This window comes from Hippichthys cyanospilos, chromosome 6 (genome assembly GCF_059441005.1).
Source record: "Hippichthys cyanospilos isolate Australia breed blue-spotted pipefish chromosome 6, RoL_Hcya_1.0, whole genome shotgun sequence".
Classification (NCBI taxonomy): Eukaryota; Metazoa; Chordata; class Actinopteri; order Syngnathiformes; family Syngnathidae; genus Hippichthys; species Hippichthys cyanospilos.
The window spans coordinates 5,922,330-5,939,330 of NC_142374.1; the positions used below are offsets into that span (position 1 = coordinate 5,922,330).

The 17,001-nt window shown below is 37.9% G+C and overlaps 1 protein-coding gene across 1 annotated transcript; it reads left to right on the forward strand.

Annotated features, from left to right (window-relative positions):
• Positions 1 to 1,321: 1,321 nt before the first annotated feature.
• On the forward strand, positions 1,322 to 14,370 carry nr1h4 (nuclear receptor subfamily 1, group H, member 4). Its single transcript, XM_088418386.1, has 10 exons — positions 1,322 to 1,526; positions 3,141 to 3,288; positions 7,702 to 8,076; positions 10,638 to 10,778; positions 11,496 to 11,629; positions 11,812 to 11,904; positions 12,083 to 12,182; positions 12,277 to 12,423; positions 13,824 to 13,937; positions 14,021 to 14,370. Exons 2-10 carry the CDS (start codon positions 3,192 to 3,194, stop codon positions 14,257 to 14,259), a joined length of 1,440 nt encoding a protein of 479 aa, XP_088274512.1. The 5' UTR covers positions 1,322 to 1,526; positions 3,141 to 3,191; the 3' UTR covers positions 14,260 to 14,370.
• Positions 14,371 to 17,001: the final 2,631 nt, after the last annotated feature.

The following is a 17,001-nucleotide window of genomic DNA, read 5'->3' on the forward strand; positions in this document are numbered from 1 at the left end:
CTATTTTTGCTTCATTTTTTAATGTAGTCTAGGCAGTCGTCAACTGCATTCGGTATGCATTATATCCCTAAAGGTTTCATGTTTTAATGTACTGGTTTTGATTTTTTGGTATGCAGTTTGAGTTTCCAACCATGTCAATGTCAATGAAAATCTCAAAAGCCTAAAAAGGGGTTTTTGATTAATTTACTATTTTTTTTAAACTACAACAAAACTATATCTATCACTAACAGTTTATATTTGTAGGCGTTTACATTTTGTCCTTTTTTTAAAAGACGCAACATGGCTCTGGTTCCTGTCATAGTGTGGTAAACATCCTTTGTCTTATCTGTGTTCAGACTACAGCATTTCAACATAATTACTTGACAGGATATTCCTCACTGGTGTCACACATGTTTTTTTTTTTGTTTTTTTTTTTATAATGACTGACCTGCTTTTAAGACATTATCTTGTGCATACTCGGTAAACAAATACAAATCACATTACAGTACTGATAATTCCTCCTGAGCTACAGTTTTTGTGGTCTCGTGTTTCTATAAAATGTTAATTGCTAACCTTGACCCCCACCATAGAATATCTAGAAGGGTAACAAAAGTATCCTTTTGGCCATCTGCCTTTCCAGTACGTACGTGTGCAGTTGTAATGCTCTCTTCACAGAGTCAATCACTGGTGATTTGTTCCCAAATGCAAACCACAGAGTCCAGCACCCTATGGCAAAGGTTCTGTTTATTCCAAAGAGACTGTTTTGTTGACTCAGAACAACCACATTGAATGGAGCAACAGCCCATTAATGATTAAACTATTGTTTATGGGAAATATAGGGGGGAGAAAGGAAATGTATCACCCTATAGCTGTGTGCACAAATGACAAAACAACAAGAAATATTGAATAGTAATACCCAATACAGAATAATTTGAACAATATTGTTCCCTTCTACACTTCCACCAATGATTTGGCCCAGTCAAGTGCAGATGGTCATTTTGAGAAGCATTTCTAATTTGTAATTATAATGATCGTATTCATTTTACGACAACCTCCTTTTTCAAGTTTTTGGAATAATTGAAATAATGTACAATTAAAACATAATAATAATACTGGCTGGCATTACGAAGCATTCCACTGCTGGTTTAACTCAGTCACGTGTGCTCTTCATCATGCTGATCAGTGGATGTACTGTATGTACTTTATATGTGTGTGCTGCTTGTGTATGTGGGTGGGAGACTCTGATTCCCAGAGACTTCATGTGGTAGCCTCTCAGTCTTTTTGAGATAAAGAGAGATTTTTGGCAAGTGTGTTTCAGTGGGTTTGGGGGTAGGGGAGGAATGAGGACAGGGATGGACAGTTTAATTAATAACCACCATCCTTTTCTGCCTGACCCTAGCTGGTCACACATGCTTTAACTGAAGCCCAGGCACAAGATTCAGGCATTAGAAAACATCTGCATATATTGTTTGGTGCTGTATGGGGGACATCTAAGAATACAAGCAACAAGGATTTTCAAATAGTGGGAATCATCCAGCTAGGAGAAGGTAAGGACCACGAAAGCGTGTTTCGAGACGATGAGCCCACGAATGCCAGAAATGTGTTCTTGATAGCATAGCGGGTGAGATGTCTGGCTGCTGTGTGGGCAGTTAGAGCATACACTTGGCCTCTATATCAGAGTAGGTTGCTTTGGGATCCCTTGGGAAATTATTTTAATTAATTACAAATAAGTAAAGTACCTTGTGGCACGGAAAGTCTATAGACAAACTATTCTATTTTATTGTGACATTTCGAAAAAGGTCATCACAAAATGGGTACATTGCATTCTCATAACGTCCTGAAAAGAGCTGTATCAAATATTAAATGTCAAATTAGGCAATGTTCAGTTTTTATGTTTGATTGATGTATCTGACCTGTGCACAAACCGATAAGTAATGAGAGTAGAAGAAATAAGAAGTATGCATTTTAATGATGGTTTGTTCACATAATGTTGTAACCTGATTTGTTAAAATGAGAACATATATACATTAGGCTTCATTAACAGTCAAATGAAATACTTAACGTTGCAGAGCAGTTCTTTTCAAAGCTTTGTTAGTAAATGTGAATATCCTCCGAGCCAAAAATGGCCCAAAAAAGTGATTAATCAAAAGAAGATTTAGCTCGTTATGAATTCATCATACCATACTGTACATTTGGATGGCTAGTTGTGTGGCGATGACAGCCGAGTAATCTCATTGGACACTTAGTAAGTGATACGATCTTGTCACTAGATAATCGATTCTCTGTGCTGAATCGTGGCTTTGAAAAGTGCAAAATTGAGAACAACATTGAGAACTATTAAGTTTGTCCAGAAATGGAATTGCGTATGCCTATCACTTGCATCCGGTGTTTTATTAATTCAGAATAAAAAAAAAAAAAGAAAAAAAAAGAAAGTTGTTCTTTCTAAAGAGGAGAATAGATTAAAGACTACAATTGTGTACAGTACAGTACATCACAGCATGTCAGTAGAATTTCTGGATTCCATGTAAATATGCCCTCAAGGTGCTGTCAGGACCATTCTGATTGGATTCTCAGTAGATGCTAATCATAATGCCTTGACAAAACTGCTTTTTTGTTCATTAATTTTTTTCCTGCAATATCATCAATGTGAAAACCAAGCAAGGAGCATGCTAACTCACTACACAAGAAGGTCGGTAGTCAAACACTGAACCTCAGAATTAGATTAGCATGCTGCCAATGACAAACCCATTTGTTTTATTGATAGCTCAGATGGTGCCGATTAAAACTTATATTTGGCAGCATTCATGATACATCGCTTGTGAATGTACATATGATGCCTGATTGGCGCATTGGATCTTGTAGGTGCACCTAATGAAGTGTCCAATTGTCATAATTCTAAAAAAAAAAAGTACAGCAATTTTGTTAGAAAACCTCCAACATTACACAAGCAGGAGAGTGAAATACTTTTTTCTTTAATGGCCTTCTTCTGCCGCCTCTCTCCAAGGCAGCTCATCCCTGTGTGGGAGAGAACTTGACAGGTGCGCTGATGGCCACACTCGCAAGCTCATACTTAATTACTTTTCAATGAATGTGTCACTGGCTGCAAGAGGCAGACCCAGAAATGTGTTGAACAGATCTTCATCAGGTCACTCTTTTTACAGTGGGAAACAGACACAAACTCGCCGCTCAGGTTGACTAAACACGCTTCCTTCATGAATGAGTGGGTGGGTCCTGACATTGATGTGGTGGGACCACTACAAATCCCATCCACAGATGAATTCACCATCTCAGAGAACTCCCATTTGTTTGGTAAGTCTACTTGGCATGAAACATATTCTTTAATCTAGTTTTAAAGTCTAATAATATAATTATGTGGTAGCTCCTAACTGAGAAAAAATAATACTTGGGGTGCATGATTGAAAAAAAAAGGTTGAGAACCACATGTCAAACCCTAGTCGATAGGGAACTGAGGACAACCATGCTAACTACAGCAGAATTTGGATTTCCGTTCGACCTGCTGAACCAATTTACTTTGTCCGATGAGAAAGGTCAATTTACTTGTGTAAAAGTTTTCCTCATTGAAAATGAGCCACCCAAACACCACAGTGTTTTCCTAACATTTTGTTTCTAACAACAATGTATAATATAAACACATATACTGTATCGGTTAGGCATTGGATGAGACACAAATCCACGAAATGAGATGTATTGTCAAAAGATTGATACAATACAGTATTTTTGCAAAAATTGTAATCTAAAATGGTGCCTAACATAAATTTTCCAGTTTTCAATATATTTTATTGAGTAGACTGCAACAAAATTATTGATTTAGTGTGCAAATGGAAATATATATTAAAAAAATGGAATGGAAATATATGAGGCTCTTTTTTCAGTTAAAGTTGAGATCTTTAACACTGAATAGTTTAACAAAATGCATACAGCTTCGGTTAGCTGAAGTGCATGGCCTTATGGCTTAAAAATAAAAGCCTTTGTGTCAAGATGCAATCATTTGTGTTCAAACATTATTCAGTATGGTAATGTGTTTTTTAAGTCCCACCTCGAATGGCGGTGTATTCACCCGGAGCAATAACAAGCAGATATTTTTCCTGTGTAGTTCATTGCTCCAAAAGTACTACTCATATAGTTTCACTGATGGATGTATTTAAATTACTGGGATACTGAAGTCTGTTACTAGACAGATAGATGGACAATTGCAGGTGTTAAACTTGAAATGGAAAAATTTTAATACATAATTTTCACATATTTTTTGATTGTTTTTTCTGTGATATTTTTTCTGCAAAATAAATCAGTGTTTTGAAAATAAAAATTACATTTTGTAATCCTTTTTTAGCGATAGAATAGATCATGAGATTGGAACATCACAAGGGTTCTCATCCCTGTACAGCATGAGATTCTGTTGTTGTTGTTTTTTTTGAAATGGGGTCCATAGGAGAATGCACTGCCTGTTAGTGCTTTACATGACAGTTACACATGGTGCCAATCGGGTGAGAACTTCAAAATACAATTACCATACCAAATAATAACAAAACAAATGCCTCAGTAAACTTTTGTTTTGAAGTTGTTCCCAGAAGAGTGTCATGACAGTATCTTACTTGAGTAAAAAACCCATGCTCACAAGTCACAGCTCCCAATAGAAACAACAAAACATTGTTCTGAAATTGTGCTCAATCGGCAATTCGGGGAACTGGACTTGATTTTGCCGATGATGTGTATTGTCACCGTTCATTGCAGCATCAAGCATAAATTGGGAACTAGCTAGCAGCGCTCGTGGGCACGATATCATTTGGTGAGCGCAGTCACGTTACTTTTCCAAGACGGTTGAAAAGATGTACAGCACTGCATACTTTGATGCTGACTGCTTGGCGCAGTTGTCATTACAATAAATCACTTTTCAACAAACCAGGCTAACTCAAACATGTGTTCTGTAGTTGATGTAGTTGATTCATTGGCCAAATTTCTGGGGGGTTGAGTAGTCTATAATCTCAGTTTAAATTCATGTGAAAAAAAATAAATGTTGATAGTCAAAAAGATATGTTTGTCATTCATAATTATGTGGTCTTTCGTGTATATATATATATATGTTTTTCACAAAGCAAAAATAATGTTTTCTTTCATTAGAATATCAAAATAATTAACAGATGCAGTTCTACTGGATAAATGCAGGATGTTGTGACTGCTTTCAAATACCCTATGTGCTGATATTTTGATTTTTCGCTTGAAGAAAATGATGGTACAAATAATGGCAAATAAAAAAGAAAACTTTTTTTCAATCTACGAAATGTATACTAAGCAATATTTTATTTTACAATTTTTTCAAAAATATCATCTCATTTCATGGGGTTTGTGTCTCGTCCCATCTCTATTAATTTTACATGAAAGCGTACCTTTCATAAAGCTATGATCACAGTCTGTGCTTCCTACAGAGACCATTTTTTTAGCAACCACAAGAAGTAGCTTACAATTGTAGCTTATTTCTCACGTATTGCTCATATCCAGCAACGTGCCACACAGTAGCCATTTCCACTGCCCTAATGTGCAGATGACTTCACACACTGCCAAGCTACCTGTAAAGAAGAAAGGGATTGCCTAGTTAATGAATACCTCTAGCAACCTTTGTGCCTCTTGGGATGTCTCGAGAATGCAACAAGTCGTCCGAAGCACGTTGCTCCTGATCTCGGGAAATGAATTCGGCTTTGGACAGGAACTACGCGGAAGATGGCTTGTTAGTTAGCGGTGCAGACAGAAGAATTCAATTTAAACAGAAATAAGTGGGTGTGTCGCCGTCAGATTATGTATTCTATGAATGGTCCTTGCGATCGGTCTCTCAGACATGGCCATTGCCAGACCCAAATCTTCAAGAGGTCAGTGCTGTATCTTTCATAAAAGACTATGCTATTTGTCCCATCTCAATACCTGATAATACTGTATTTCACCTGAAATGTAGTCATCATTCTAATCCGGTCTTTTCAAAAATGTCAAGTCTCCCAACTTTTGAGAATCCCGGGTGGTAATGTTGCGATATTCACATTATTGTATCGGTTTCCACAGAGCATACAGCTTGTTTGGAGAGGCATTACATGTCACTCCAAAGACACGGTGTGCTCTATGAGAGTCATTTGTTAATGATTTATGGCCTTACAGTATGTAAGGTGGATCTTACAGACTAGTGCTTGTTGGTTCCCATGAAAAGATCTTGAAAGAACTTGATTAGATTCTGATACATTTAAATCAAATACATTTACAAACACTGATGTGTACATGGTCTAATGTAACTGGTTGAATGGCTTGCAGGACCATAGTAATGGTGGCTGATATCAATAATGAGGAATTCTCAGGATAAGAAGAGTCGTTAAGATTTTTGTCAGTCAGGTTCACTGGTTTACAGACGATGAAGCAATGACTTTTGCATAAAGCTCAGTAGTCTTTGATTATAAACAACCACGATTCTATATTTATGTCCAACTAACCCTGCTGCTCCACTAACAGAAAAATGTCAACCCACCTTTGTAATAAGTGACATGAAATCTGCTATATCAAAATAATATAGCAGTGTACAAAAATGAACTAATCCATAAACCAACTGCTTTTTGAAAGGAATCCAAAATGTTCAGAAATGTAATTAGCATTTATTTGTGGCCTATATGAAGGGTATCACTACATTGTAGCTACAATGCACTACACACAGCTTATCAACAGTAAATGGAAAAACATGTTACCCTCATTCCAGGCCGTATTGCGGTTTGGAGCTGCATGAGAAACTTCACCTAAAATTTCATAAAATTAAAAAAAAAAAAAAAAACAAAAAAAGGGTGAGACGTGGGTGGGAGACAAAGTTTCACATCTGACCCAATAGCTCACTCTGAAAACACAGTAACTGGACTGGGTTGTTCCATTCAGCAGTGGATACCAAGTTATTATGCAAACACTTTTTTTGTTTGATTTTCAAAATTACTGAAAATATAGTGTTCCAAAATATCATAAACACCAGTTAAAAATGCAAACAATTCTGAAATAGTTTATTGAATTTGTTTTGTAACACAATTTTCTTAAACAAATGATAGCTCAATGCAAAACACCTGACATATTTTACGGCCCTCTCTTCAATATCACCTTAAAGTTGTTAGGTTCATTCAGTGAAACTGTAAGTTCATGAATGGTTTAGTTTATTCCCGCACACTGCAGAAGTGGATAGTTAAGGAGATAGCTGTGGCAAATGCAATGACATGTTCTTCCTTTGGTCAAATAAAGATTCCCAAAAACTAGTTTGCAGTTAAATGGACACTTTTACACATCCATGCAAAAGGATCAAGAGAAAGATACACAATAGAAGATAAAGAGCATGTCATTGTGGTCCAAGAGGATCCATGACAATACATGACCAAAATTAGTCAGACGTCTTCCTACTACACTTTCAGCAAGCGAGTATAGGAGGAAATATGGGCTCTGTTTTTCCTTGTAATTCAGCTCTGCAGCTTCCAGATCTGAGTGAAATATGATTACGTCTGTTCTGGCTCGGACATAATTATATGCAGATTTGTTTGATGTCTAGCCTCTCAAATTCTTCACAGTTTAAATATTGGGAGCGTAAAACCATATACGTACAATGTCAATTACGAGATGTTGCTTATGAAAGGTATACAAAGAGGAATCTGAGTTTGAGACCCTGGGATGTTTTTTTTAATGCTGTTCTTGTTCTTGTAGACATTCTGGCAGATCAGAGCAATCCTCTGCTACAAGAGCCTGACATGTTACCATTCAGCAGCTACCTCGGCATGCAGTACACAAACATGGAGCCAAATGTACCTGCACCATATTACTGCAGTCAGAACTACTATCCTCAGTATAATGGAGAGGAATGGTATTCCCACTCTAGCCTGTATGAACTAAGGAAAACAACACTGGAGGTCAACTTTGATACTGATAGGGAAGAGGTCTCTGCTGTCATGCCTGCTGTGTGCAAGCGGGCCCGGCACATGTCACAGACTGGACGCATAAAAGGGGAGGAGTTATGTGTTGTGTGTGGTGACAAGGCGTCTGGCTACCACTATAATGCTCTCACCTGTGAAGGCTGCAAAGGTGAGCATACCTTTGGATAAATACAATAGTAGTGCCTGGACTCATACCACCACACCAAAAAGTTTTTTCTTTACCATTTAACCACTGAATCCCAAATCAATTCAAATGGGTTACTAATTCTACTTTTGGTGAAAAACTCATCATAGGCCAAAAAAATGAAGAATCTAATTTTCGAATCATAATGGTAAATGGTGAACGAAGTGCACTTTTATACTGTAGCCCTTAATTTTCCCAACATGTAGTCTAAAGCGCCTTGCCAATGATTATATTCACATTTTGAAAACATATCTGGGGATACCAACTAGTGTATGCAGCCAATTTGGTAAAATTATGGAAAGTTTTTACATTTCAGTTTAAAATAACTTACTGCATTTGCCAGGATCCCTTGTCGTAAACTAGCCAATAGCAAAACCCAGGGTAGTTTTTATTCACAGTAGGTTAAGTGTTAAATTCATTCATGTCGTGCTTGTTGTACCAGCTAACTAGTGCTAAGCTAACCTCGGCCAGTTCATCGTTATGGTCCAGCTTGCAAACTCCCTTCGTGTTGGGACGACGTTAGAGACAAACAGCTAAATGATGACAAAGGCTGCTTCGATATGCATTATTGTCTGTTTTACAGTTTGATATAGTTCTCATTATCTGGCTTAAAATTCCCATATGTGCACAAACACTTTGAGGCACAGGTGTCAAACTCAAGGCCCGGGGGCCAGATCCGGCTCGTCACATCACTTTATGTGGCCTGTGAAATGCTGATTTGTCTTCAAGTTTCTGATTGAAATGGCAAACTTGCAAGTTGTCTTCATCTTTTTAAAACGTGTGTTAGAATAATTGTACATAGGTTATTCCATATTTGTCTTTTGCAATAAGTATATTGGTGGATTATTCGACATGGATCTTTTTCTTGTTGGAGTTAGAACGTGTGAGGAGACAGCAGGTCTCCAAGGGCAGAACAGTATGGGGTCGGTCTTTGTGCTCATGGGTAAGGAGATGGCATCATGGATTCACACCTAAAATCCCCATGATCATAAAATAACTGCTTGCATTGTTGCAATCTGTCTGACCCAACCCTCAAGGGCAACACTGGCTTTGTAACTAAGGCCAAATTAACAAATGTGCAGTTAAACCTGATGAAGATCTCCACGCTCCTCGCGCAAAAAAGCTAGTTGTCTTCCTTCTGATTTGATGTTTATGAAATGTTCTAGGTTGCATGAACCTAACATTTGGGAGGGTAACAACAACCATTTTTTGCTCCCAATCTCTCTTTTGAACAGGTTTTACTGGCCTCTGATTTTAAAACTTTGTGTGTGAAGAACATACTTCAAATGTATTTGACTTCACAGTCATTTTGGCCCGCTGACAGAAACTATAAGCTACAATGCGGCCCACGATAAAAATGAGTTTGACACCCCTGCTTTAAGGTGTTGGTCTGGCAAAGCATGCTCAATATGATTAATATAATTGATTGTCAATTGAAACCCAGAGTTCAATTTGAGTCATCACGGCTTCGTGCACAGTCCTAGTGAATAGGGTTGTTGTTGTTGTTGTTGTTGTTGCAAAAAGTGACAGGATGAATGACCATTCTGCATACAAAGAAGGACAGTCTGCTGTTTAGTGGCAGTTAGGGATTGAACGACTTCTCATTTTTTTGTAGCTGAGTTCAGGGTTTCAATCCAGTCCAAAGGTTGGATGGGTATATGCTTACAGGTAATTCCACACTGCAAAATTAAACAATGTTAGGAGTATAGTCACATCATTTGGCTAAGAATAGGTACAGGTCTACCTGCTTCGCTCTTTGTGGTACTAGGTTCCCTCTCAACTTTCTGGACTACAATACAGGAGAAACATGAGCCAAGTAACATTAATGCCTTCCATTGTGCTATATCATCGATGTCAGAATGTCTAATAACTATTTCAGTCATCCTTTGTGTGTGTGTGTGTGTGTGCGTGTGAGTGTGTTTGTGCATCTGTATGGTTTAGTAAAAATTTTCTAAACATAGATTTGGCGTATTTAAATGGGTCCACTTCTATTAGTAAAAAGCATTATGTGACAATATCATGCATTTATCAGACGTTTGTAGTTTGTAGTTTGCAATGGGCAATAATTGTCCTGCATCACACTATTGTAATACCTCTATAAGGAATTTCACATTCAGAGCTCTCAGTATGATGTACACAATTTGGAGCTCAGTAAAAATATGGGAATTTGCATTATTGTTGACATGTATGTGACATTACAGCAGAAGGCCAAGGTAAAAAAAAAAAGTCTTACATGAAGTCTCTAAACAAGAATTTGCCTGCAGACACACATACAGCATTTTAGTCCAGATAGAATCGCATAATTTTTCATGTTTTTTCAATGAAGCCCCACTGAAATACTTTTTTTAATTAGAATTTGGCTGGTTTTCTAACAAACCCTTCATTGTGGTGTGTTAAGTTCACAACACATATTCATAGTAGTTACATTGTACTGGGATTTTAAATTTTCATTTTAAATTACTAACTATTAAGAATACAGTGCATGCCTTCATAACCTGTTTCTTTTGTCCTTTGTATGGATTAAGGTTTCTTCAGACGGAGCATAACTAAGAACGCTGTGTACAAGTGCAAAAGTGGAGGAAACTGTGAGATGGACATGTATATGCGCAGGAAATGCCAGGAATGTCGACTCCGGAAATGCAAAGAGATGGGCATGTTGGCAGAGTGTGAGTGTTCACCACTTTATTCTCATTTTCATAAGATTGTCACCGTTTGTACCAAAAATGAAGATTTTTGAATAATACCTTTTTTTTCTTAGAAAAACATTTGACATCATTATAATCAGCTGACAGCCTTATTTCTCAGTAATAGGCACCATTTTAATTCCTGTTAAAGATGTTCAGGATTTCAATTAATATTAGGGTTATAAATTCCTTAGAAAATTAAGTACCCTGGATTCCCTGGAACAAAGTGTTAAGGGACCACTGTTTTAGGCATCACCCTGCTTGTTCTGGAACTGTCATTTCTATTGACACACACAATGCCAGGATACTGTCTTTTAATCTCACATGGCCTTCTTAATTACTGGAGCATTGAATGTCACGCATCACACAGCAGATGTGCTGCTCAAAAATACTGTCATACTGCAAAAGGCATGCTCAGTGATCGCCATAATACTGTTTTTCTTTTGATTTCCATAAATGTGTTGCCCATAAATCTTTTGATAGAAACATTTTCTGCAAATATGACTTCACTACAATGTACATTACTTTCTGTTTCTTACGGGGGCTCTAATGAGATGTCAGTTAAATATGGCAAGAAGTTGTAAGAACGTCCTGTTGCTGATAATGAGAGAAGTGACACTATCATGACCATGGTATTCCAGTGGCATAATTTGTATAATAGTAAAGTAATTGTAAAGCTTCCTTTTCTGTCGGGTGAAGGCCTGCTTACAGAGATCCAGTGCAAATCTAAAAGGTTGCGGAAAAATACAAAGGCCTCCCCAGGTCAGTCATTTGGAGATGAGACTGATGGGTCAGACAGCAAACAAGTCACATCAACCACTAAACTGTCTAAGGTACAATTATCTCACAGGCACACACTATATCACCCTTCTCATTAGTCATTATTAACTATATGTTACGTTATAATGAAAGTATAACACTGGTACTGTGATACTATTAGGTGCATGGCACCTTTTGAATTTAATTTACAATTGCTCTACTAATTCATAGTGTTTCTTGACCTTTTGGTTTCTAGGAAAAAATTACTAAAGAGCAGCATGCACTCTTGAAGGCCATTGTAGACGCCTACAACAGACATCAAATTCCTCAAGAAGTGACCAAAAAACTGGTAAAGTGTGCTTTTCTTTCTCTTTCTCTTTTTTAAGATATGAGACCAAATGCTCTTCAAATAAATGTGTTGTCTGAAGGATTTGTTCACAGTCAACTCTGATTACTCACTACATTAAAAATGCCCTTTTAGTTGATTTTTAGTGTCATCTCAAAATATTGTTGTTTTTCCATGCTAGCTACAAGAGGAGTACAGTGCTGAAGAAAATTTTCTCCTCTTGACAGAAATGGCAACGAGTCAAGTCCAGGTTTTGGTGGAGTTTACAAAAAACATCCCAGGTTTTATTCCTCCCCTTTGAAAACATGCCGTATAAATAATACTAAGAAAGACAAGAGAGAAAGATGAGTTCTTTTTCCATGATGTCGCTGACAGGTTTTGTGTCCCTGGATCATGAGGATCAGATTGCTTTGCTTAAGGGTTCAGCAGTAGAAGCCATGTTTCTGCGCTCTGCTCAGGTTTTTAGCCGAAAGATGCCCAGTGGACACACCGAAGTCTTGGAGGAAAGGATACGTAAGAGTGGTGAGTCCACAGAAATAGTATTATGCTGTGAATACTCTTTTTTTTTCATGAATTGCTTTCAGGAGTTTATATATTGAACCAAACTGACCAAAAATGACGTTTAAAAATGAACTCAATCATCACATTGATGCATCTTCTTTTTTGTGACCATTGAAGTCAGATCCTCCATGAATGTATATAATTCATCAGCTGAGATGTACGTCTTGGTGACCTGTTGATCTTCCAGCAGGTTTTGGTTTCACTTGGACACGTATTCTTGCTGGGATCCGTTTCATTAAGTTTTCTGGGTGTGCGTGTGTGTGCGTGTGTGCGTGTGTGCGTGTGTGCGTGTGTGTGTGTGTGTGTGTGTGTGTGTGTGTGTGTGTGTGTGTGTGTGTGTGTGTGTGTGTGCTTTTGTTTTTGCTACATGGTAGGGCTCATATTCCAGGCTTTGACTATCGCTGTGTGGACCTCTTGTCCTTGTGGGGCCATTTAGGTGGGCCCCACAGGCCAGACTTCTTCTTTTTTTTTTTTTTTTTGAGGGTCAAGACTTGGTTTTAGAGTTTAGGTTTGAATTGGACGTTGGTTGAGATTAAGCTAAGGGTAAAGATAGGCCGATCAATGTGGTGGTTAAGATTGGGGTTAGGTAACGCATTATATCAATGGATACTGCGCCCTTAAGATATTAAGACAAACTTGTTTGTTTTTATGTCGTCTGTAACTGATTAGCAACCAGCCAAGGATGTACCCCACCTCTTACACAAAGCTTTTTATTTATGCAAGATGTCAAGATGGTCACTTGACAAAGAGACAAAGTGCGAGTACATTATTGTCTCCCTCTGCACTGCTTAGCTGTGATTGGTGGTCAGCAGACATTCACACAAAATGGAGAAAAGTAAGGAAGCAAAGCTTTCTAAAAAGACCATTGTTCCTTATCCAAACATCAAGTCCAAATGTGTCTCTCCTTTGGGCCTTTCTGGCATTTCTGAATGCATGAGCCCAAGTAGACAGACATTCTATTTCAAACAGTTGTGTATGTGACAGACTAAAAGGTGCAGTAACATTTCTAATGAAGGTACATTTCCATGCAACACCATCACTTTGAACTTGTAGGTTTTTGAGCAATACAATGATTTAAAAATAGTGGGACGGACACTTGGACAGACCCTCAATCTGTCCATCCATCCATCCTCTGTACTGCTTTTACTCAATTCAAGTTTATTTTGGGTGAGAGGTATGACACACCTGGACTGGTCACAGACAAACTGGTGGGCTAAAAAAAAATTCCCACTTCCAATATATGTGGTTCATGAGGAACATATTTTTATTTATTTGTTAATTTGTTTAAATATTTGTTGTCATTTTTATTTGTTCAATTTATTTTGCTTTTGCTAATGGCATACATTGTGTCATTGTCTCAGGCATTTCAAAGGAGTTCATCACACCAATGTTTAACTTTTACAAAAGTATCGGTGAACTTCACATGTTGCAGGAGGAGCAAGCCCTCCTCACCGCCATAACCATTCTGACACCAGGTGAGTGGCCGAAAACTGATCCACAAGCTTTTTCCTGGTTTCGCATATTCAAGCGCCTCACTAAATAATCAAATCTATCCTAGATCGGCCTTACGTTAAGGATCAGCGGGCTGTCGAGAACCTGCAGGAACCCATGCTGGATGTGCTGAGGAAGCTGTGCATTTTGCAGCATCCACAAGAGCCTCAGTATTTTGCACGTCTGCTGGGTCGGTTGACTGAGCTGAGGACACTCAACCACTATCATGCGGAAATGCTTACGTCATGGAGGATGAATGATCACAAATTCACTCCGCTACTCTGTGAGATCTGGGACGTGCAGTGAAAGACTTCATGGGATGTAACTTGAACATTTTCAATCAGAAAGATAGTCAAAGTCTACAGAGGTGTATATCAACTGGTATACACGTTCTTCAAATAAACTCCTGTACAACTATTTTGCTTGATAGTACAGTGCCTGATTGCCCGCAACCATAATGAGGGGAGATGACTTTGGATGTTATTTATATCTTCTGAATTTTTATTCTTTTAACCATTCACTTTTTATAGTTCTCAATTTGGGCCAGCTGAAGCCAATCCTCCTTTGAACAAGAGATGTGGTACAGTATATACTGGACTGGTTGCCAGTCAATCACAGGACATGTAAAGACAAACAACTAGGACTGGGTGTTGATTCATACTGTATGTCTTAAATCAATTTGATTGGATTCATGATTCGGTGTGATTTTCCTTTCAGTTAAGGGTTTTCTGAAGTACCAACAATAATGGAAGATAATCATATTCAAATGGAATATACTGTATTCCCAGCAGAACCAAAACTCCAAATTATAGAAATATCCTGCTCTAACTTGAGGTGTGAGTAAAAATATCAATATTTACAATAAGTATTGAACCCAACGCAGTTACATCAATCATGTATGGTACGGAACATCATTGGATCAAATCTGCTGCGACCCAAATGGTTTTATGTTTTCTTACCTGTATCAATGAGAAGAATAAATAAAGTTCAACGTCTTCGGAGCAGATGTCACAGCTGGCCACACCATTGTCCTTTTCCTTGGTTTTGGCTCACCGCTGAAACAATCGACGTTCAGAATCCAAGATCAATTTTAATCCAAAGGGGGCTTTTAAAAAAAGATCCCAAAATATAAATACTCACAATGAAGAAAATATATACTGTAATGTGTGTCATTTTTGGTTGTCATAATTCTGTATTTATGTTATATATCAGGCAGCTTGGTGGCGTAGTGGTTGACACATCAGCCTCACAGTTCAGGGAACCCAAGCTCAAATCCAGCTGGTTTTGGCCTTCCTGTGTGGAGCTCTTAGAGGTTCTATCCGGGCACTCTGGCTTCTTCCCACATTTTAAAAGCATGAATGGCAGGTGTATTGGACACACTAAATTGTCCGTAGGGGTGATTGGGTGTGTGAATGGTTGTTCGTCTCTGTGTGCCCTTTGATTGGCTGGCAACCAGTTCAGGGTGTCCTCCCGCCTACTGCCTATAGTCAGCTGGGATAGGCACCATATATAATACAATAATACAATATATTAATCATTACTAGATGATATGGTAGCCCTGCACAACAATATTGTTCTGTAACACACCATGATATGTTAGCATACATTCACATTTGATATTGTTCATTTTAATAATTGAAATAAATCACATTCAATGAACTTTGTACATTTTTATCGGTATCATACCACTAAAATGAATTAACTTTCATCAATAGTAGGTCTTTAGCTAGCTTCTCAATTAGCACCCAGCACCTACATTTAACAGACAATGTGTAATATTTAGAAAGTTATCCATTTTAAAAACCCACTACAAATTCCGATGAATGAATGAAAATTAATGTGTTCTATCAAATCAACATATTTTTTAAATGTATTGTCGTAGGTCCAGTAATTGCTATTTATATTAGATGGGGAGTGCCGCTCAGTTGGAGGCCGTCATGTTTCTTTTAGCTACTGAGAGTGAAGGAGAAGATATTATGCCAAAGTAATTAAAATCCCATTTTGGATGTTTGTGTTTTGTGTGCCGCGGAGCGAGTTTCTGGTTTGTACGCGAATTGCAAATAAAAATTAAAAAAAGAGGAAACAGAAGGTTTGTATCAATTGTAAATAAAAGAAGGAGAAGGAAGATTGGGTGGGGGGGCGCTCTACGCTGCACAAGTTTCAGGTGTCACAACAGTGCACAACGATCGGTTTGGGTGTTGGGATGACTAGTTATTCTATGCATTTGAGTTCACGAACGAAACACAAACAAAAACGCCAGCGAAAGCATCAGGATACGACAAGAATTCACCTGAATGGCCATAAAGATCAGCTGTCTGCTTCATTATAAAGCGGATGGCCCGCTGCATCCACCGTGTTGTTGCCTGGTAAGAATTGTCTTTGCGTTTAGAAAAGTGTGGAAGTGCTGCATTTTCGCCATGGAATACTATACAGTGCTTGTGTCAGTTGACATGTGTCGGTGCCGATGGAATTCCCACCTCTGGCTGTGGCCTCCTTGTATGTCTGCGGAAGTCCAGGGTAACTAACCGGGGTTGACATATTTACCCAAGCAGTGGTCCTCAAAGTGGGGCCTGCACCCCCCCGGGGGTCCGTGGTAAAAATTGATCTTTATGTCTATAGCCGTCATTGGAAGTGAAATAGTTTAATACCTAAAGTAGTTTACCTTACCTTAGTACTTTATATTAGCTTTGTACTGAATTTATTCAATCCCAAAGGCATATGCTTATGTTTTTCAAGTCCAGACATTCAATCCCAGTTTTTTTTTCCCCATTTTTATTGTATCTGGTTTATAGCTAAAGGAGAATGTAACAACAGCTGGTACTAAATTAATTTAGTAATCAATTACTTTAGGGAATTACTAACTTCAGAACCTGAATTTGAACTTTATTCATTTAGTACCAGCCCTTTTTTCTATTAATTTCATTTTATTTTATATTAAATAGTGAAAGTATTCATGATTCTTCAATAAAGCAACCAATTCAACCAGTTTAATATATTTTTAAAAATGTAATCATTTTGAAATTAGTCAAATTAGTCACCCACATAATC

Bases quoted from the DNA above. Each gene is read 5' to 3' on its own strand.
- nr1h4 (XM_088418386.1), top strand. From the start codon at position 3,192: ATGAATGAGTGGGTGGGTCCTGACATTGATGTGGTGGGACCACTACAA. The intron at 11,630-11,811 runs GTACAATTATCT...TTTGGTTTCTAG, and splicing joins CAACCACTAAACTGTCTAAG to GAAAAAATTACTAAAGAGCA. The intron at 11,905-12,082 runs GTAAAGTGTGCT...TTTCCATGCTAG, and splicing joins AAGAAGTGACCAAAAAACTG to CTACAAGAGGAGTACAGTGC.